Source organism: Pseudopodoces humilis, chromosome 2 (assembly GCF_049639895.1).
Source record: "Pseudopodoces humilis isolate 2021_Gansu_Grassland_sample_001 chromosome 2, ASM4963989v1, whole genome shotgun sequence".
NCBI lineage: Eukaryota > Metazoa > Chordata > Aves > Passeriformes > Paridae > Pseudopodoces > Pseudopodoces humilis.
Window position 1 is genome coordinate 25,241,656 of NC_142201.1, and position 22,951 is coordinate 25,264,606.

At 39.9% G+C, this 22,951-nt stretch overlaps 1 protein-coding gene across 13 annotated transcripts in view; it reads left to right on the forward strand.

The window, feature by feature from the left end:
* MCF2L (MCF.2 cell line derived transforming sequence like) overlaps positions 1–22,951 on the forward strand; it is a 155,919-nt gene that overhangs the window by 42,151 nt on the left and 90,817 nt on the right. For 2 of the 13 annotated variants that reach the window (XM_088051809.1, XM_088051811.1), the window contains exon 1: positions 17,463–18,628. The exons of 7 other annotated variants lie outside the window; for them this stretch is intronic. In XM_088051809.1, the coding sequence (XP_087907935.1) occupies positions 18,508–18,628 (121 nt within the window). In that variant the 5' untranslated portion in view covers positions 17,463–18,507. Of the gene's footprint in view, positions 1–17,461; positions 18,629–21,371; positions 21,390–22,670; positions 22,690–22,951 lie in introns of those variants that run through there. 4 more of the 13 variants (XM_088051812.1, XM_014248725.2, XM_088051823.1 and 1 more) reach the window with 3 other exon arrangements.

The following is a 22,951-nucleotide window of genomic DNA, read 5'->3' on the forward strand; positions in this document are numbered from 1 at the left end:
CAGGCAGGTGTTTCAGGCCTGGGAGGGAGGGCAGAATTTACCCTTTTTGTATCCTCTTGTTGATACATACATGAATTTCTCTTTCCAAACACCAGGTAATTCTTCTGCTGGCTTTTGTTTTCAGTTTCCAGCTGAGTCTGGAACGTGGTTGTTATTACCAAATGGATTTATAAAAGGAAGATCAATGCTTTCTTACTTAGAATTTCACTTCTTTGAGAAACTTTACTCATCCTTTCAGCATATTTGTAATAGCAAAGTACCTTTATATAAAATACTCTATTCTTGTTATAATACTTAAAAACAAAATTAAAGCTCCCACCCAAACATTCAGTGGAACAAAGTAGATAAAAAAGCACATTTGTGTTTGGGGAAGGAATTTTTCCAGCTTACTTTGAGGACTGTTGACAATGAGAGAAGGGGAAAGATGAGCAAAGGAAGCAAAACAGGTGTGTTTGGTTATGCAGTTTGGATGAGAATGAAAAGCTGGCAGAAGTGAGGTGATATAAAAACATTCTTTGGAAGTTTTGCTCATAGATGAGCATTTAGTAGGACAATATTCTCTATTGCTCAAAGCTATTGTCTGAAAAACAGTAGCTTTATGTTCAATAGTTATGATGGAATACATTCACAGAATCAGAAGAGTGATGAAAATTCATCATCGTTACTTAATTCATGCTTGAGTACATGCCAGGCTCTATTTATGAGATAGCTCCAGTCTGCTCAGGACCCAGACATTTACTGTGATCCTGGCACAGGTGGCTTTGTTGAGGACACCCACAGTCAAAAATTCCATTTCTGGGTTCTGTGCAACAGCTGCCGAGGCTGCAAGTGACCTGTGGGATGTACACTGGAGTTCTGATACTGGAGATTTGAAGGTAAAGAGAGGCAAAGAGCATATGAATGCACTGGAGGGATCAAAAGGTCATCAAAGTTGTTGATGGTTTTCAAAATGCTACCAGCAGCTGACAGGAAAGAAAGCAAAAAAACCCCAAAACCTTTCCACACCATATAAAAAACAGCAGACCAACACATTGCATTTTTAGCTTTCTTATTCCATACTTTCTTAATTTCCTTCTGCTGAATCTCTTCAGTGTTTCTTACTCCCAGCTCATGTTTTACTTGCCTTTCAAGGACATTGTAATCTGCATCTGACTTCAGTGCCATCATTGTTTCAAAGTCAATTCCTTTGAAAATTTTATACCTGAATTTCTTTGAGACCACAAAGCCTGGAGCGGGAGATGGATATTAATAGAAACAGCTTCTCTCTGTTGTTGTATGAAGACAGGATGAATTATTTCAGTGTGGCAGTGGGAGGTGTTTTTCAAAGCAATTGTTTACATTTTTGAAGAACTAACAGGGAATTAAAAAGGTCTGGGTGGCACAGAGAGCTGACAGAATTTTGCATAAGGAGAGTATAGGTATGCATTAAATGCTGCACTGCTAATTTTGCAAGGTGTACTTAGCAATTATCCAAGTTAAAGCAGTATTAACAGTTCTCACTCGGCCTTCAGAAAATCAGGAAGAAACTTTGCAGCATCCTACCATGTGCCCTTTAAAACATGGAAACAGAACAATTACTCTGGGGTTTATTTTATACTTTTTTTAAACACCCTCTAACCCCACAATGATTCTTTTAAGATAATGGTCTAGGGGTGAATTCAGTAAAGATTCTGCCTGACATTCATATGATGCTGCAGGGAACTGTTATTTGAGCTGGTGGGAAGAGGTGGGATTTAAATTTTATCCCCAAAGGAGGGTGAGAGTTGAGAGAGATCCAAGAGTAGTTTAAAGGGAAATACAGGTATTTGAGACAGTCCTGATGTGCGACTGCCAAGGCAGGAAGGGATGTGGGTGTTACCGTTTGGCACTTGGACTGCGGAGAAGCCCCTCCTGTTCCCCCACATTCCCTCAGGAGTTCCTCTCCCATCCTTTCCCATCAAATAGCTCCTGACTTTCTGCACGTGGACATTCCCTGAGCTGCAGCTTGGCTGGTGGCTCTTTGCTGTGTATCCTGCCTGAGAAGGAAAACAGGAGCAGGCAGTGCTACGAGACAGAGGAGCCTTCCCACTCACTCGCTATCACCACCTCCCTGGACCAGCAGTCCTGCTGGTTTGACAACCAGTCTGCAAGTTTCCCTGCCATGTGAGACATGTGATGCATGGCTGGTACAGAGAGCTAGACCTGTGTCATTAAATAGCAGCAAATGTAGTGTATAGTATTCAATTTTAAAGATCTCCTCTCTTTCCTAACCCTTTTCTCTGCTTCCTGCTCCTGGCAGCAGATCAGCTATGGGCTAGCCTTACAGGAGGTATTTTTGCTCATTAGGCTCTGTGGGGGTCTCACAGGCCTTGTCAATTGTGTGCTGCTCTCCTGTGCAGGGAGCAGGGCCACGCTGGCTGCTGTGCTGGGGGTTTGCAGATCTCTCAGACACTGCCCTACAGCCTGTCCGGGACTGCAAGGGCTGCCCTGTCCATCAGGGCCCCTTCATCCCACTGAGATCAGAGTGCTTCACAAGCAGCTTCTCTGGCTACAATTTACTGGAGTTGAAAAGTACTCAGGAAAAAAGTTATTAGAAGTGCTAAGTTTGATTTTATAGCATCATTAATGCTGGAGACCTCAGACTTTGAAAATTATCAACGCATTGGTAATTGCAGAGGGAAGAACTTAGTTTATGCCTTTAGAAAGGAATTTTGAGGATCGAAGCCTGATTTTTAAAGTGTATTGCTAATAACACATTAAGCAATGAATTAGTAAGTTATTAAGCTATGAGTAAATGAAGTTGTGTTTGTTTTAAAGGCTGGTCATTTGCTCTATTTTTTGTACAGCCTGCCAAACCCTTTGCTGATGAGCTATACTGCTCTCGACAGATCCCTGCCTCGAGTAACTTGTTATCTGTATTTGACACAGCAGAAAAGGAAACATCAGACAAGCGTGGTGGAATGGATGAGGGAGGGAGGGAGGGAGGAACATTCCCAGCAGAAATAAGGTCAGGCACATCACTGCACAGTACTGCCAGTGGGCTTCAAGCAGTTTTTCTTCTTTGGGAGGACAAGGCATGTGTGCCCCATGGTATCTCTTGGCAGGTCTGGTCCTCTGCTTGCAGAGGTGAGAGTTGCATGGGGTTGTGGCTTCTTCTCAGCTCAGTCACCTGTGTTTCCTTTCCTGGAGGTGAGGTGGGATGGGAGGGAGCAGGGTGAGGCAGAGCTTGGCACTTGTGCATCTCCTCCCCTGATAAAGTCAGGGCACAGCAGGGGTGGGAGCTCAGGGAAACAGCAACACCCATCCATGCGGAGGCAGCCTGGGAGGCGTCTGGCCAGCAGTGACTCTGTGTAAACTTGGATATCCGGGGCTGTTACCTGGTCTGGTTCTTCACCTCAGCCACTTCTGTCAGCAAGCAACCAAAGTTATGTTGTGAACAGTTAAGACATGAAATAGCATTTTTACTCCAATGTTTAGGTTTCCATCTTTGTCGCCTTCTTTCCCCCTAGTTTTTAAAAAGTTGTTTAAAAATGACATAAAACATTTCACCATACTTGATGCAGAGCTGTGGGTTTGTATGGTGTAGAGTCAGCACTTGGTGGGCATATTAGGTTCTGACAGCTGTTAGACATCCAGTCAACAGAACTGCAACAAAAGTTTCTATTGTCAAGCAGCAGTTTGACTGCCATTAATAAACCATGTTGCTGCTACCTAATTTTAAAAAACCCAAACCAACAAAAAGCCCAACAGCAACCATTTTTAATAAAGTTTTTGACTTTTCAAGCTTTTTCAAAACAGTTGGTCCCAAATCACTTTCCAAGCACATTTACTTATTTTTCTCCCTTGCCTTTGGCTTCCCATGGTTTCTCTTGTATCAGGTGAGAGATGGGTACCTTGCAGTGGTTTGAACCATTACACTGGTGGTTGATTAAACAGAAATTTAGCTTTTTGTTTTTGGGTTTTTTTTTGAGGAGAGAGAAGTGTGCTCACTGCCATATCTGTAACCTGCCCTGTCTCATCCTGTGGTCATTTGAGCTGATACCAGGACAAGAGTGAGAACACATGGCCATGGCACTGGAAGAACAGGGATGGGTCAGGACTGTTCCTTCACTAGCAGTCTGCAGTTAATTAAGAGGAGAAATGGTGAAACTCCTGTGACCATTTCCCATAATTCGTGTTTCCTGGATAGCTGAACCAAGTACAATCATCTTTTTAGAAGTTTATTGTCTTGGTTAACTTCAGATCTGGTTATTGAATGTTATGGCTGTTGGTTTGCTGACTGGCCAAGCAGAGAGACCCTGCTTGATGTTTGTTAAGATACTGCGGGTACTTGATTCCTGAGAAGTCTGCCCACTAAGCCCAGCTTCTTGACTGAGTCTTTTCACTTCTTGATGCATGCTTCTGTCAAGATTTAATTTAATTTTGAGCTCACCAGTTATCCTGTAGTTCATTTCAGTAGGTGTAGTACCAGGCTCCTAGTCCTCCATGTTGTGTGAAGTAGAAACATGTGTCATTTCTGTTCATTCTCTCCCCTGCCTGTAACTAAGGACTGTTGTGTTTCAAGGTGTGATATCTGTACACAGTTTTTTTCACACAAAATTTCATTTGATTGCTGTGAAAGGTAGAAATAGTTACATTCTTTATGCTCCTAATTTTTTCACACCTCTTAAACAAATACATGATGTGTTAAGGAATATCCTACTTTGAAGATCAAAACTGTTTAGTTAGAAATTATAGGGAAATTCAGATTCTAGTATGTATAAACCAATACCAGAATTTCTTCAAGTGCCACATTTTTAACTCCCCTTGTAAGTGAATAGGATGGAGGTGCAACCACTGACTGACTTAGACCCTGTTTCCCTTTGCATTTTCATCTTGCACTGTGTCTAAAGAAACAAATGTCATGAGATGGTGTTATGGGAAGGCTCAAGGCTGAAAGCTGGGTGTGCACATTGAGTCTAAAAGGTGACATTTTGTTGTGACTTTCATTTTTCTTCTTTCTGTGGTTCAGTTTATCAATTTACAGATTTGTCTTAGCTGAGTCCAAAATCAGAGAAAAAAGCTTGCTTAAGCTACAGACAAAACGTATATTTTATTAGTAACAACTTTCAAATATGTGTAAGCAATCAGCTGCAATGATAAAAGCTAGAAGTACTTTTTTTAATGTGACACCTTTCTTATTTTTTCCAAGCCATCTGTTGAGAGCTACAAATATTGTTAAGATTTGCCATTTGTCCTGTTCTGTCCAAGAAAAAACAATGTTGTGGCAGCTATTTGCTATTTTTTCTAGCCTTAATACAAAACATAAGATGTTTGTCTTTTAATTTAGAACTTTATATTCATAATAACCTTATTTTTCAGTGCTAAATTGTTAATCTTAAATGTTATCTGAGAACATTTTGACCATTTACTGGTTATTAACTTTTATTATTAATTTATAACACTTGCAAAGTTAATATGAGAGATACATATTCTTATGCTTCGTGTCTGCTATCAATTCTTGTGTTGCAGTTTGATGAGAATATATACAAACTCTTAAATTTCTTCTTTCAGTTGGAAAAGTGCCTTAAATCATGGAATTGAGGCATGAGATTTATTCTGAAAAGGAAACAAGGTACATCTAGGTTTGTATGACTGCCCAGTGTTTGCTCCTCTGAGGCCTTGTGATTTTTGGTCTGTCTGCTGATTTATAAGATCATGAAAGAGTAGGTCTCTCACTCAAGGCATTGTTTTATACTTTATTAAAAATTGCACCCCATAAACCATCAAAACATGTCAAAAAAAGGTGTAATTATGTTATTTCTTATTAAGATGTCTTGTTTGCACATGTACACTCCAGTCTCTCCCCCTCTATCCCTGCCTGCATGCTAGGGAGCATTTCTGTATTGATGCAATATGAAGAGGATGATCTCACATCTTCCTCACTTGTTTTCTTTGAGACACTACAGCAAAGCAGGTCACTCCAAGTGACTCCCCAGCACTGAGCAGGAAGCACAGGGGCATTTCTGCAAAGCCAGAAGCAGTTTCCTTTGCATGGCAGAGGTGCTTTCTCCTCTCCTCAGAGTCCTGAGAGGTTAACTCTCATCCTGGTCTCTGCTCCTGCTGTCCTAAGTGTGTCCCTCCTCAGATCTCCTGCCTGAGGTCCATTGCTGCCCCCAGCCTCACACCACACCTTCCCTCCCAGTGCCTGTATCTCCTCTGCCCTCACTCATTTTCAGCCCCCAGATGTCCCTCCCCACTACCAAGGCTTCCTTGCAGTGTCTCCTCTCACTGAAAGTTGACTGTTCGGCCTCCTTTCCCGTGTTGCTGCAGTCTCACTGACCAGCCTTCCCCAAGCTGTGGGCTGGTGTTCACCCTGTGCCAGCAGCCCCGTGTTCTCTGTGGGACATCCTTCTACTTGCCACACCTGGTGGTTTTTCTACCAGTGAGAGGAGGCAGAGGCTTGCATCAGGGAAAGGAGTGAGCTCCAGATCAGACTGAGTGTTTTGGGGGGTCATGGCAAGCCCCAAGGCTGCAGGTGCTTTGACCCCTTTGCTTGCTGTCATTACACCGGAGTTTATGTGCTGAACACCCCATGGACCTGAACACCCAACAGCCTTCTGGCTGTGGTGGAGCTACTCGCAGGTGCTCAGAGGGGTTCCTGCTGAACTTAAAGTCAGTGGCATGCCAAAACAGTTTGTCACAAACAGAGAAGACTGCTAATACAGTGTGGATAGGAGATGTGTCTCCTTGTTAGGACATGGAGGAAGTAGGTCCTAGATCTTCACTGCCATAGAAGATTGCATCACCCAGCACCTAACAATAAAGACTACTTTTGGAGGTCCTTTGTTGGTAGGGCCCCCTTCAGAAAAGAAAGGAGATCTTGTTCTGCCAATCCTTTAATGACTATGTCTCTCTGTATGCATTCAGGGCAAGGAGGGGTTCAGATAGCCAGATGAATTTTAACAGAAGGTCTTTGTGTAAAATACATGCACATTAAGAAAGAAATATATTTTAAATCAGTTTTCAAGCAGAATGTGAAGTTACAGTGGGGGAAAAAAGTGTAGTGGCATTTTCTGTTTTGCTGTTCCTTTGTAGAAAATACTCAGAACATGGTACTTCAAAAATATTTCTATTTTTCAAACCTATTTCTGGTTAAGTTTTATTTGAAGGAAGTTGTTCAGCTGCATGTATAAGGCAGTAAATACATTTGGAAAGGTTGAATTATGAGGAATTCTGTTTGCTGTCCTTATCTTCGTCATGTATAGAGGTCATTGGGAGTTGCATAAAAATTCAGCAGTTAAATATTAGTTCTTTATTTCTTAAGCACCAAATCAAGAAGATATAATCTTTTATTCAAGCAAACTGAATAGGGTTGGTAATTGGAGACTAGAGGATTTAGGATCTGTTTGTTGTTTTATAGCACTTTCCACCCATTACAAACGAATTTGTAATTTATTCTCACAGTCTGTGATAACCTAATCACCTGCCAACACTTGACAGTTCTGCACACTGGTGATTTATTCAATTCTATCTTTCTAACACATGGAACAGGGTTTTAATTGCCTTTTGTGAGGAATTTGCCAGCATGGCAATGGAGCCTCATTCTTTCATTTGCAGACAGAAATGGCTTCATCTGCTAGCTCTGAAGTTTGTACAAACTTTGGCTCTACCTTAAATACATTTGCTTTAGCTCTTTCTTATACCTGAAAAAATTAACACAAACTTGAAGATTACTTTTCTCTCCTTAGACAAAGGACTTTGCCTGTCATGCCTATTGTTTTTGTACTTTCTAACAACTGTTAAATATGTGATGCACCATTTATCTGCCTGCATGTGTTTACAACTTGTAAATAATTTAATGTTTTACTTTACCACTTGGCTTCTTCGCATAACTCTAAAATGAGGAAGATAAAATTCTGCTAAATTATTAATTCACCGGGAAATTGAAACAACTGACATAAATTAAGCACGGAAAATGGTTCCCTTCTCCTCTGTGGGAATCAAAGCAGTGAACACAAGTGGATAACAGCGAGGGAGCTAAATGGACCAGATGATTATAGAATAATTTAGATTGGAAAGGGCTTCTGTGGGTATCATCTAGTCCAACCACCTGCTCAAAACCAATCTACTTATTAGAGACATGCTTGGTTGAGTCTTGAATGCCTCCAACAATGGAGATGACCCAGAGTGGAGGCATTCAGAAGTGTCCTGTGTCCATGGGTGCATAGACAGGGCACATCAGACCTGTTGCCTGGCTGGCTGGTGAATTTTGGTGGCATTTTGCAGTGTTAGAAGTTTTCCTGCAGGTTAAAACCTTTGCAGAAAGGTGTGCAGGTGCTCCAGTGCCACTGAAGCAGAGCAGAAAATTTTATAGCTTGCTCTAAATGGATCTTTAATAGATAAAGGCACAGTGACCTTTTTCCTAGGTCTTGCAACTTAAAATAATTTCTGTCAATTTTCATAGTATCCAGTTGTTTCTTTTAGTTATTTACAGTGTTTTGGTTTTTTTTGTTTGTTTAGTCACATTCATATAGTAATTATTGTAGTAGTTGTCACAGATTGTTTTAAATGTTTAAAGAGAATTAAATGATTGTACATAGGGAAATGTGGTGAGATATTATTAGTATCCAGAAGAGCAGCAAAGTCCAGGCATGTAGCTGCAAAGCAGAGCACAGTATAATTTGCGGTTTAATAAAGAGCCTTATAAACTTAAGTTAAACCTGTATTCTGCAAAATTTCTGCACTCATTAACAGCACTTTTCTCTGAGACTACTTCAGTTTTGATCTGGATTTATTTTGATTTTAGAGCAGCCAGGGAGTCCTGAAATATTTGAGTTTTGTATATATTTAACATGAACTGCAGTATCTATGATTTTTTTTTTTGTTTTGTTTTCTTACCTGCTTCTCACTCCTGGGATATATCTGGGAACCCTGTACATTCTTCTGAAGGAGAAAGTCAGTCTGCATAATGTTTTCCACATGCCCTGCTTATATTTAAAGATGCAAAATAAAAAATATCCTGTGCACACCTGTACATAGGTGTACATAGAGGTGCCTGGTGCTGGTGGCCTACACATCACAAATCTGAGCAAAGATTACTCCTATGACCAAGTCCCTGATTTCTGTTGGATTGCACAAAGAGAGGACCAGTTCCCTAGGTGATACTGTCCTCGGGCTTGGCATTCCACTAATCCTTGATCATCCTGCTCTGCTAACTTTTGTCAGCCACCCAGGTGGAATGCTGGACATTGTCTGGGAAGCAAATCACTTTTTCTGCAGGGATGTGTGCAGAGACCAAAACACATACAGTTTAAATGCATGGGGACAGTATATACGACATGGTGGATGGAGTAATTGTCACCTGGAAGAGATGGCAGCTTTCTGGAGCAGATCACCCTCCTTAAAGATCCCAGCAGCTGCATCCCTCAGACCAAGTATCAGTCTTTTAGTGGGAGCACTTGTGCCCCTCTTAGTAGTTCCATCTTCAGTGTCATCATCATCTTCCTCAAGTTGGGATTGATGAAGTCAGTTTGGTGATGAAGAGTGAAGCGATGGGATAACATTTTTAGTGACCAGGCTTTTCAGAAACTCATCCTTAATGGACAGCAGATCATGCTTGTGTAACAATTCTTCTGTATAAAAAAGGAACACATAAAAACTGCTGTCACAGTGCTGTCTTTACTGACAGCATTTAGAATGTCTGGAAAAAATTAATCTGTGAATCCAAATGTAACAAAAGAGATCAAAATTTGGGAGGGAGAAAGGGACTATTAGCTGGGATTAACCTTTGGCTCTACAGATATGGGGACCCACACTGTGTGCCCTTTGCAGCTTTAGTCACATCAGAGAATATGCAGGCTGTTTTTTTGGTAATTTTCTTGACTTCTTCTTTCTCAGTAGCTTACATACTAACAGTGTTATTTCCCCCAGTGTTTCCATGCTGTATGACTATATCAAGAGAAGCCATGATTTCACCACTGCCTATTTCTACTTCATATATTTAATTCACAATATCTTCAGTGTCTTTCAACAGATTTTGATGCAATAATTTGTTTGGCAATTGTAACTCTAATGATGTATTTACCCACTGTGCCTTTATTTGGGTTCTAAGTGTACAGCCATAAATAGTCATTATTTATGCTATTTTATTTTATTTATGCAATAGTGCTATTTTATTAAATCATGTGAACATCTCAGCTGAAGAATCCAAAGACAAGCACGTTTTGCAGTACTATTTTAGGAAATATTCATTAAATAATACACCCAACCTGGAAATCAATAGATACTTACAATTTCAGCAGCTTTCCACATGCCTCTTTGTGTGCCATCATATTTGACTTCTTCTTCATGTGTCTCTGCTCTGCTTGTCCTACCTGGAATGTATCCATGCATAATTCACTGTTAGGCTGCACAAATGCAAATGCCCACACAAAGGAAGCAAGAAGCCACTGGGAGCAGGAATTCTCCTTTTGGCAGCACTATGGAGCCAGGTCAAACAAAGTGCCTGTGTGATTGTGGCTGTATTCAGTGTTGGTGCTAGTTGGTAAGATGCTATAGATGGAATGATTTTCTCAGGCTTTTTAAAGGTTACAGTATTAATAACTGCATATCATATAGCATTTATTTTAAGTTTTCAGAAAGAAATTGTTGATTCTTACTTCTCAAAGAACTTTTCACTACTCAGCTGAAGCACGGACTTGTAGTACTTTGCAGTTCCAGATGGCATGAAGACCCTTGGTCTCTCTGACTGTGTTTAGATATATTTGCTTGCATGTTTTTATGACTGTGTAATTAAAATATTTCTATTAAAACTGAGGAGCTGATAAGCAGATTGAGGCAAACTAACTCTGAACAAACTAAAACTTCAACTGTCTAGGAAACTGTTGAACATTGCACCAGAAATCCCTTCATCCCAGTTCAATTAAGCATGCTTATCGGTACACAGGAAAAATCCCATTTTGCTAGAGGCTGACATCAGCATCATTGAAATCAGCACTTAATGAATGTTCATTAATATTATGAAAAATCTCATTCCTTCTCCAAACACTTCTGTGATTTATCTCTATAACCGTTCAGAAGATTGCAGTACACAACCTGCTGTGCTGCATCCTAACAGTAACCTGAGAAAAATTGTATGAAGTTCTTACAGCCCAGGGATTTTTGCAACATTTTTGAAAGGTCCCTAAAAGGTATTACTTACAGCTGCATACAAGCTTTGTAAAGTATTAATAGCACTGCTTCATCTGTGCTGAGTGGATTACTGCCATACATTTGTAATTGGTGTAACAGTGCATGAAGAAGAATTTCAAAGCAGCCACTCAACTGAAAACTCTCGTTTTATTAATAGCCCATTCATGAAGAGACTAAGAGAGGATTGTGAAAAGGATTGAAGTCTGATAAGAAAAGATGTGAGAACTCTGCACTAGATCCCTTGGGTCCAAAGCACATGGCAACAGAGAAAATTTTTCAGAGGAAGGAAGTTTAGGATAGCAGAGACCGAAGGCCAAAAGTGTGCTCCTGACCTGTGGTAGCACTGCAAGACAACATCCTCTGTTGATGTAGGTGCTCAGCAGTGATTTCCCTCTGTACACATTAGATTATTGAGAACACCTGAAGCTGTATCCAGGGCCCATCCCTGCTGGGAGCTGTCTGGAGGCATTGATCCCGCAGTAGTCTTTACAATGTTTCATAGCTGTCAAAGGTATCATCTGCAGGAAATGACCTTCTGAAAATCATGGAGTTTGCATTTTCCTGGCCCTCAGCAAAATCAGCCCCTCTTGAATAACTGAGAAATGTGTTCCCAGGTGCTCTGTCTCCTTGGAGAAGCTAAGGAAGTGCAGGTTTCATTAGTGAGCTGTTTGCTAATCTGAAATGCGGCAGATCCGGTTGGGGAAAGCAGCAGTGTCTGTCTAGAGTGTAAATGCATTCAAACCCCTTCTCTGTCTGCTTCTGCCAGAACTCATCCTGATGGGAAAGTGCTGTATACCTTGAACAAGAATTCTATTTTGAGCATAATCAAAGATTCCTAAATGTCAGCCAGCCAGAGTTTTTCCAACATCAGATTTTGTGCAGCTCATTCTGCACAGAGATGTTTGCTGGAAAGCCAGTCAGTGTTGTTGACTGCATGTGTTATTCATTTCTGTACATTCATGTGTGTTTGCATAGGCATGTATATGCCTATATACATGTGGTATTACATGTAGGTAATTTTTGAACAGAGCTTTCACTAGCATAAGTCAATATATAAAGCCAGCTACTTACCCTGAGTCCCTGAGTTTGACTGTTAGCTGGTACATGATGGGAACAACCACGGTGCCTCAGGGTGTATGCACAAGGAAGGCCTGATAAGCCTGAAGCAACAATATCTTTACAGGACATAGTCAATAAAACAGTATTTGATAAACCATTTTAAGCCACCTCTTTTTGCTGCTAATTGGTTTATCTGATTATCATCAGCAGCTTCCTCTTGCAGTGACTCCATAGTGGGCAGGCACCAAAGGTCTCCCATCACTTTCTTTCTGCTTGTCTTGCTGTGAAAATCCATTCTCTACAGGCCCCCACCTGCTGTGGTCTCCTCCCTCCCTTGCATTGGGCTCACAGAGCAGCAGCAGTCAGGTGCTGAACTGTGGCAGGGGTTCACATCTAGATTAGGACTGAAATAATTCCCAGGAGCTTCCAATGTGAGCAGATTCCTCTTCACATGCTTTCACTTCTGACCAAAAAGGTAGACCTCATACCTCTGACAGATCTGTTCCATCACAACTGTAATTGTCACCTTCCAGGTGATTTTACCTGGTAGAATTTAAGTAAATGAGTGAGCTGGTGGTGGCAGTTGCACAATTAGCTCCAATATCACATGGCATTTACCTGTTGCTGGATACTGATAAGGCTTTTCCCATGTTCTGACCTCCTTCTCTTTGTCAGTGTATGTGCAGTTTCCTTACTCTTTCCTAGAACATCTCTGAAGTTTTGAAATTGATTGCTATTTGCCTTCGAAAGTGAAAGGACTCAGATTAAAGGACAAACTAGAAGTGCTGTCTTGTTAGATGTTAAATCTCACTTTGGCTGATCACAAAGAGACATTCTCCTCTAGTTATTTTTCTGATCCACTGTGATTTTCAGAGTTATTTCTATTGCTAATGGTGAAGGAGCTTATTCATTTGGAGACGGGTCACATTTATTGCTAACCCTCAGGAGATTCAGACATGCAATATAAGATTACCTAAATTAGAGGGGCAGATGTTAGGCTTTAAGAGCTTTTGGTTGTCTTGACAGTTAAGTGTTAACACTTCCAGAATATAAAAACCCTCATCTTATATATTGCAATGTTTTGTTTGCACATTTAAATTGCAAAACACTTTGTATTAGGTTTAGGAATTATTTTAGTTTAAATTTTTTTGAGAGATCTTTCTGGTGTAAAGAAAGACTGGCAGAAGTGGCTCAGCAGCATAATGTGCAAGTATAAATAGAATGCAAGCTGTCCATTTATCTCAATCCTGATCTACTTATATTCATCTGATGCTTATTACAATCATGGTTTGTCTCTGAGCAGATACATCCAGTTAGGATTAAGCTTGGACAACTAACCTAATTCACTCTTGTAACTTGCTCTTGTAGCTTAATTCAGGGTTCCAGTCTAGATTTCTTGTGATACCAAATAATTCTTTAAACTGCCAGCCCTTAATAAATCAACATCAAAATATTAAGAATATTTATTGCTGTCTATGTTTTTATGAGACACTGAGTTTGTTTGCAGTGGGTTTTTTGTTCACTCAGATATATCTACATTCATATACCTATTTCTGAAATTTCTTCTCACTCCAGCTTCTGCTGCCATGTAATGGTATTTTATTAAATGTATTTTCAGATGACAGATTCTCTAGAATACTTGACAGGACCTCCTTTTGAACTTTTTCCTAGAATGTTCTGCTAGAGTAGTCTGAAAATGAAATATAAGCACACGTGTCCAATTCTAACAAGCATAAAAATAATAAAGGCAAATAATTGTACCTAAACTTTATATTAATCTTGTCCACATTGAAAAAGCAAGATTTGGTCTTTTCTTCTATTTCAAGAATCTAGAATGTCCATGGAATAATGGTTTATTTCTTGGATTTCCAGACAGGTTTTCTCAGCATTTTCACTCTACAAGAACCCTGTGGAATTTGTGGATGTGAAAATATCAAGCTTTGTGTCTTTAACATCTCAGCTACATTTTCTTTTTCATTTAAAATCAGCCTCTAGTTGACTCTTTATTGTTTTAGCCTAGTGACTGGCCTATGGCATGGATTAATCTTAGACAACCTGTTTTCAATTTCAAAAATTAACACAACCAACTTGCCATAATTCAACACTTAGATAGGGTTATAAAAAAGCTCCAGACTAAGCATAATAACAATCAGCACTAACTTGTTATGGTGTGTGGGTGTTCAATTCTATAAAACAGCTTACATTTCAGATTAGAACTTGTATATTACATTTTAATATGTGCAAGACAATCAGTTTGTACAATAATGTAGCATGAGTCCAATTTTTCTTTCTGTTTATATGACTGTTAACAAAATAAATAAGTATGCAGGACATAATCGATGACACATGATTTAAAGAGAAAAATATAAACAACATTCACTTTTCTTCTCCCTCATTTCATTTCCACTGTTACTGTGAGTGTGCTGATGCTGGAAGATCCACATGGCAAGATCGCTTGTAGGTGCCCTTATATTTGCTTTTAGAAACTGATCCAAGAAACATTTCTGAGCTCTGCATAAGTGTATGGTAGATGAAGTTCCCCATGCAATTTTCAGAGAATTTTTTGTTCTTCATGAGAGATCAGTCCTGCAGTACTCTGGGTTGTTACTGGGGATGTGAAGACACTTCTGATACTGGAGTTCCTGCCAGAACTCCAGGGAAAAAAGTGTGTGGTGGAAGATACAGCTTGCACAGGTGGAGTCTTGCGCCCTGTGTGTGTGGTGAGATCTTGAAGTGCATGAGAGCTGCCATGTTTCTTGTCTGTGAGATGTACTCTTGTCACTGAAAAACAAGGTCTACAATAGGAGGAACACCAACCAGTGGTAGTGGCTTATCAGGAGATAGCAAGAAATGTGGAGAAATGGAATAAATTTAGAAAAAACTAGAACAGTGATGATTCTGCTGCCAGATCCTCCTGCTCTGTACAGTTAGGAGGGATACATGCTCCTTAATGTGGATCTTTCAGCATTCTATGAAATGTGAGGATGTAAAGAAGAGCCTGTAAATAATTGTTAGGATTTGGAGGAAAAATCACAGTAGGGTGTTTGAGATATCCTGTAAAGATAAGACCCCTGTGCAAAAAAAAAGCTCAAAAGAAGTAGTAGGAACATTTAGGTGAAGAAAGTGCTGGCATCTTAATTTAATGATTAAAGAAAACTTGAAGTTACTGTTCTAAAGTATTTTGAGAGTCCCTGGCAAAGGAGGAATCAGAGAGCGTACAGCTGTAAGTGAGCGTGGCTGCTTCTCTTGTCAATGTGCAACACTCCACCTGTGCTCAGAAACAGACCTGGAAATGAAGCATTAGGAAAATAAGCCCTACTTCATTGCCACAATTGTGTTGACTCCATCAGGCTGTCTGCAGTTATTTAAAAATAATTGGAGGGGTGTTACCCACTGAATGTTACTGTTTATGTGATGTGAGGGGGAAGATAGGTGCAATCTAGTTGGTTCTGCCAACTAATACTCGAAAAATATTGCTGTCTATAAACCCTGGCATAATTTGCTGGTGCTGTACAGAGCTGAGATGTCCTTCAAATAGGAGCTTTTGTTATAGTAATGCCAGCATCAAGGGAAAATATTCAGATTATTTTCCTGGAGATAGAAGCTGCTGCTGTTTGGAAAACAGTGCATTACACCATCTGTTTCCTTCTGATTGCACGCTACCATAGCCATTGTTGTGATTAATTTCTTTGCTTCTAGGCACAAATTTGAGTGCTTGAAAGAAGATTAAAAGCTTGTTTGCAGACAGGGATGTAGCTAATGGCTAGATTTCAGTAGGATTGTGGGTACTTACCAAGTTTAAGTCATCAATCTTCTTCATGCATTTGATATGTGAAGAAAGAAAGGAGAACATTTCCTTGTAATAATCCTCTGCATGAATTGTTGGTGAGGTTTTCACCATGCACCATTGGTGTCATCACACAGTCCAAACACCACTGTGACAAAGAGTCACTTTTCATAGAATCAGAGAACCATTTAGGTTGGAAAAGACCTTTAAGATCAAGTCCAGCTATTAACCCAACACTGGCATGTCCACAACAAAACCATGTCCCAAAGTGTCACATATACGTGTTTTTAAATACCTCCAGAGATGGTGAACCACTTCCCTGGGCAGTCTGATCCAGTGCCTGTCAAATGTTTTTGTGAAGAAATATTTTCTAGTGTTCAATCTAAACCTCCCTGGTGCAGCCTGAGGCCATTTTCTCTTATCCTATCTGCCTCATTTTCTAGTGAGATTTGGCTGCTGAAGGAGGATGTGTGGTCTCATCCTCATCCCACTTGATTTGTCAGAACAGGTCCTTAGGTCATGAGCCCGATGTGCCCCAAATAAGTAGTTATCCTGCTGGGTAGGAGGGAAGCCCTGGCTGAAAAATGGCCACAGGCATCTCCTGGTCACATTTGGTGCCTCCACTGGGAAACTCAGCAAGGAGCAAGTTGCAGTGTTCTCCTTGTGGATGTTGCTGTTCCCCTTTATCTGGCCAGAATCACTGCTTTGTGCCCCCAGTGACAAGCAACACAAGAAAATACAGAATTTTGCCTTATATCAATGCTGTGACTTACCTCAGTTCCTCTACTGTTTGAACCCTGGGTATATACTACAGGGGCAGTGTGTATCCACCACTAGGCTGTTCCCATCCTTCCTTCCTGTGAATTTCTGGGTATTTAAGTAAGCTTGAAAAGCCTTTGGTCCAGGACTTGTAGCACAGCTGCAATATGCAGTGGTCCATCTGCTTGATATAATGAATTTGCGAAAAAAGTGATATTTGCATGGAACTCATCTGTTCTTAATTTTTTAATTTTAAGATTGTCACATTTGTTCATGACTTCATGTCGAAAGTTGAACCTTTTCCAACTATTCTCCTCTGTTAGCACAGTGTATGCAAACTAATATTTTGTAATAAGTTGTTTAATATTTACCTCAATGTCACTTAAAGATTGTCTCTTTGAATTTGCTTTCAGAATAATAGATGATACATATATTTTAAAATACTTCTTCAGGATGATGTGCATAATGGGTTGTGGCAGATCTGTGGCCATACAGGACATAGTTAAACAGAATTGAGAGGAAAATCTTGACTGCCAAGTAAAGCAGCATTATCAATTTCCTCTCTCCTGCACTGAAAGAGACAGGGGGAGCAGACAGTGTAGGGTTTCCTGATATGTTTTGAGAAAGACTGGGATTCATTTCCCCTCCCTTCCTTCCTATTAGCTGTTTGTTAACTCCCAGGAAGACCCAGGTTTTTCTCGTAAGACGTCTCTGCTGACATACTCTGGACACAAGCTCTGCCTTTGAAGGGCTCTGTGCAAATACAGGGGGAGGAAGAGGAGTTGTACTGATGGTGGGAGTCTAACTTTGGGCAAATGAACTGAAGAGGAGTTTCTAACTGACAGCATTGTATTCACAATGCTATTTTCTTTTAATTTGCTGGCATGAGCACAGCACTTGTCCCTGAAGGATACCAGGTGCTTGAGACAAAGTAGAAATGCAGCGTCAGTGTGAGGTTTCTGTCTTCAGAGTGCGGAGCTGAGAACTTACAAGCAAGACTGTAAAGAAAGACATTCAACTTGCCTTTCTTCAGGAGAAACCTTGCAAGTTTCTTTGCAACAGCTAAACATCTCTCACGTTAAGGAGAAGGATGTGAAGAAGGAGGTGATTGTACCAGCTGCTTGAGATGAACTCTGGCATTGGATCTCCCTGTGCGGCTGGAGTGCATCAACAACCTGGATGTTTTGTGGGGGCTTTCCTTCATCCTAAACAGCACAGGACTGTTAGTTTGGATATAGTTGTTTTGGATAAAAAACTAAAGACCAGACAGTTCTGCACCTTTTTTTTTATTTTCTTGAGATGTCACTTGCTAGTCTGTCCTGCTTGTGTGAGGAGCTGTGACTTTTTTATGCATACTGATCACACTAAAAGAAGACTGAAGCTGTAGCAAGATGTCCTGTCTGCTGGGTGCAGCGTGGTAGGAACTGAGAGGGTGTTGCAACTTCATGCAGAAAGCATCTCGATATTTTCAGTCCATTATCCATTCCTCCTTTTTCCTTTCTAGTGGAACTAGGTATTGGTTCCTGAAGAAAAGCATATACAATACAAATAACTGCACTGCACCCTCTTCCAGGACTTTCAACTGCAGCCTTTTCATCATTTTTGGTATCATCTGAATTTGACAAAGAAATTTCACACTCCATTGACATTTAAAAACAAAATCAGAGTATATTTCAGTGTGTTAGAAGACAGTAATTCTAAAGAGGAGATCTTTCATTTCCTTTGCTGAATAGTTTGGTGAAGATACACCCATGTCTCAACGCCGCCTTTTAAGGGAAGGACATGAAAGTCCTTTTAGGATCCTACAAAGATTCTTCCAAATCCCTCATGGCAGAAGGCACTCAAGAAATAACCCACATCAAATATGTTCTGGTGAGGTGAATGTATACATGATCCTATAGTGTGATGTGTGTGCACACAGAATGTTGCACCTAAATTTGGGCAGCATGTGAGTTGAATATGAGCAGTAAGCAGCCTGGGATTTGTGTTACTGATTTTTTTCAACTGATGATTCTTGCAAGCACAAGCAGTTTTTTTTTTCTGAAAGTGTACTCATATAGGGATCCAGCAACTGTTACAGTTAAAATATACAAATCTTTATCAGTATCAGGTATTACTCATGAAAGTAATTACTCTCTGTCACATACTAGGAAAAACTTTATACAGTGTTTTTCTTGCATTTCCAGGTGTATCGATTTGAAAGCTTTACATCAGCCCTCCTTTTAAATTCTAGAAGAACATTGCTTGAGTATTCCTCTCCTGAAAAGTATACCTATTTATGCAGAAGAAAATATTTATAACTGTACTCAAAAAGTCAAGAAGCCTCTGATCACATCTGTAATATACTAAATTTAGGACTTGCCACCACTTACTCAGTCTCAAAATCTGTTTCATACAGTACGTGTTAGTGTGACTGATAATTATATAATCTTTATGTTTAGTAAACCTACATTTTGTTTTGTTTTTTTTTTCTGTGAAATAAGTTAATCCTGGATGGCAAAGATATGATGAAGTAGATTTTTCAGTAATTAATTAAAACTTTATTGTTTTGTTTTATGTACAGTGACCTATTATGATCTTTAAAAAAACCTGACCTTTTTTTTTTATTTTTTTTAAATTTATTTGGAAATCTACATCAACATAAAGTAAGCTACTTTTGTTAATTTTCAAGGGTTTTCAGTGTTCCTTTCTTTGATGTTGACATTTACTCTTAAGAAAAAAAAATACAAAGAGAAAAATGCCTTTCTGGTGATATTCTTTTCTTACACTTTCATTTGGACTATGCTCACTGAATCTTTTGTCATCTATTGTGTTTGGAATTAAAATTATAAGGTTTTTTTTTAATAAACCTTTTTTTATAACTTATGAAATATAAAGATTTCACCTTTCCTGACTTACCAGTTCTGGGCATTTGTGAGGCTAAGATTTGGTACTTTTAGGAGTGCTTACTAGTAAATTATTGAAATCTAACAATTCTATTCAGCTGAGACTAGAAAAAGTTTTGATGTAAATTGCTGTTAATAGCAGTAAAGAAAAATCAGGATTTTTGAATGCAATTTTGAATGAATACATTCAAACATTGAATACATTCTAACAGATAATATTCCTAATTTCTGCCTAATTTCCTTTAGACCAAGATCCTTAATATAAACCTTGTAATGCTATGCAATCATGTCTTACATCTTCCTTTCACTATTTAGAGGTGTGTGTATAGTCAGAAAACAGTAGATTCTGTAGGAAGCTGTCTGTTCTGTCTCCCACCCATCTTTATTATTATTCCAAAACTCTTTTTGATCATGTGGCAGCCTTTTCTGTTTGAAGCCTTCAAGTATGCAAAAATTCTGTTTCCTTTCCTTCCTGTTACCCATTTTATGTTGACAGTAGGAAAGCAATTACAGGCTTTCAATGTTAACCTTGTATATCCAGTAAGAATTACTCCATTGTTTTGGTCAAAGCTGTTTTATGGCCTTTTGGACTGATACAAGCTTTCCCGCCTTCCTGCTAGCAAACCTCAGCTTTCAGTGGCACCGTGTAACAAAATGTTACACAAAAGGTGGATCAAAGTTTTAGATTGCAGAAAGGGAGAGATATTCCAGCCTGGGAACATTTCTGTCCTGTAGCTATGCTGGGTGAAATCACAATTTTGGCAGAATGTATTTCCAAAGTAAATGTGCTTGTGATTCCATGAATCCCATAATGTATGCACCTCTCTTCTCCTATGACAAAATTGAGCCGCTCTGTCCTGTTGTCCCAAGTCTCACAAAGCTTTGTTCTCTCTTCATTAGCATCTCTGGAAATTGCTGAGAGCATGTTTGCTTTGCTGTCACTTCATCTTTGCCCTGCACATTAAAATCTTTAATATAGAATATAGAAACTTTTAACTGAACAATAAATGTTCTAGTTTATATATTGATTTTGCATTACTTTATTTACCTTAATAAGGGAAGCTGGGCTGGCTTCCAGAGTCATCTTACTTCATCAAATCCACCTTTGTTTTATTTTCATTTTAACAAAGCAGGCTTTATTTACTTACAGCTTGGTGACAGTTGAATCTGTCCTCCTTGGCCTAATCTTCGTTGCAGTGTTCTCTGCAGGTGTCTTTTACTCAGGGCAGGCTGTGTTGCCTTTATCTGCTCACCCTTAGCTCTGGTGCCACTTGCTCTTTGGAATGCAGGTGTTTGGGCCCAGGCTGGAACAGTGACTGCTGTGACACAGCATCACGTTTTCTGAATCCATCCCTGACTCTGTATCTTCTGTGTGCTTCTTCACCTCTGACTGCAAGCAGGTGGGACAGCACTTGTGGGTTTGGGGAGGATTTCAGCCCTGGGAAGCTGTGGCTCTGAGCAGTTTTCTCTGGAGACACCCATCAGCAGAGGAGGTTTTCCAGGGTGCTGATGTGCTGTGGCTCTTTGTGATGGGCATCCCAGCGTAGTGCTCACAGACGGTGCTTTGAGTCTCCCTCTTCTCTCTAAGCAAATGGGAACAGTAGGTCAGCTCGATCAGAGAGCTGTAGAACAAGTCTGGCAAGTGGAGATGCCAGAGACATCTGTCTTCAGTCTGTGCTGCACATGGTATGGACGGGGAGTATCTTTGGAGGCATCCTGTAGTCTGCATCTTTTCACTGTGGATTCAGGTTGGTTTTCTGGCAAAGATGACTGACTGGAGATTTAGGGCAGTTTGCTTTCGTGTGTAGTTCTAGGAGTGTGATGAATGCATGGCTGAGAAGACTGTCCGTGTCACAGAGTCCTTCCAATCCAAAGAAGTTCTGTGAAAAGGTACAGTGAGCAGCTCTGTAATGTGGGGGTCTCATACTAATAGGTTTTGTAGTGAGTCAGACAGAATTTGGTTAATCCATGACATGAATAATCTACCACAAAGAGTGAAGAAGAGTCTAGAGGAAAAGCACTTCTGCATCATCTCTATCAGCCAAGGGGATGCAGATGGGGTACATATTTTCCTGAAGCTGTATGAGTATTTCTGTTGGATATTGGGCATTTTTGTAAGGGGAGAAGGAGTTAGCTTATGGGCAGGCTAGCAAAATGTGTGGATGCAGGAAATGTCAGAATGAACACACAAAAATAGCAGAAATATTTAAGTACCTGAAGACTTCAGTGCAGTCAAAGCCTGCCTGGACCCTGTGCAAACACTGACATTTCTGGTCAGTGTTAAAGTCTGCCAAAACAATTTCATTACTGTTAGTCCCCACACTAGATAGGTCCAGGTGTGTGGGGCTTGTTTACTGTTTGCTGCTTTCATGCCTTTGTTTGCTGGCTGCATAAAGGTGTTTAAAAGGAATTCATTTGAGATTTTGGGTTTCTGTGCTTGAGACTTTGATTGACCTGTCCTGCTTGAAATGTTCTTGCACTTTTTGGATCAGAAAGATGGAAAAAAGAGTTAGATGTGAATCTATAGCAGAAGTGATAGTGAGTGAGCAATTCAATATGACTGTGAGCAATTCAGTTCACCTGTGAGTGAGCAATTCAATATGACTAGTTCCAGATAGCATTGTGAATATCTGCATGAAAAACAGTTCTGCTTTGCCTTGTTAAAGCCTAACATGAGCAAAAATATGCTAAGGGCTTATGCTAATATATGCAGTATCAGACTCTGGGTGTATCAGCAGTCTGTAAATATTCAGGGTGGGGTCATGAGGGGAGAACACTATAATTAAAAAGATAATTACAAGAACAATGGCATTAGTGGGGGAAAATATATTTGTGAAGTCATCTTGTGCCACCTGTTGTATTTATGGAACAAAGTTCAGGTAATACAAAAGCTCTTACCCTCTTGGGACAGTTTGTTCTGAGCAGGAGAAGGGAAAAGTGGACCTCTTTCTTCTCTGATGATGAATCAGAGAGGAATTTCAGTAGCAGAAATGAAGAGTTATTATTTTTTCTCAGAATGGTGTTCATGGCTGGACTTTGTAGCGCAGGGTAAGTCGGCTTAACTTTTAATAACTCCGGTTGTAATGCAAATGTAAATGTAAACAGACCTGTGTAGTCTGCTAAGTCAGGGGTGTGTAAGGTGTGTGGCTTGGGGCTGTGCTCTTGGGAGGATTTTAAACATGTTTTATATGTGCCAAAAAATCCCATGTATTTCAAGAGTTTTAATATAAACTTTCCTAGCTCATTGATTCTTGAAAATACACACTGTCATAAAAAACACATCATTGGAGAGTCTGAGTGGTAAATGGTA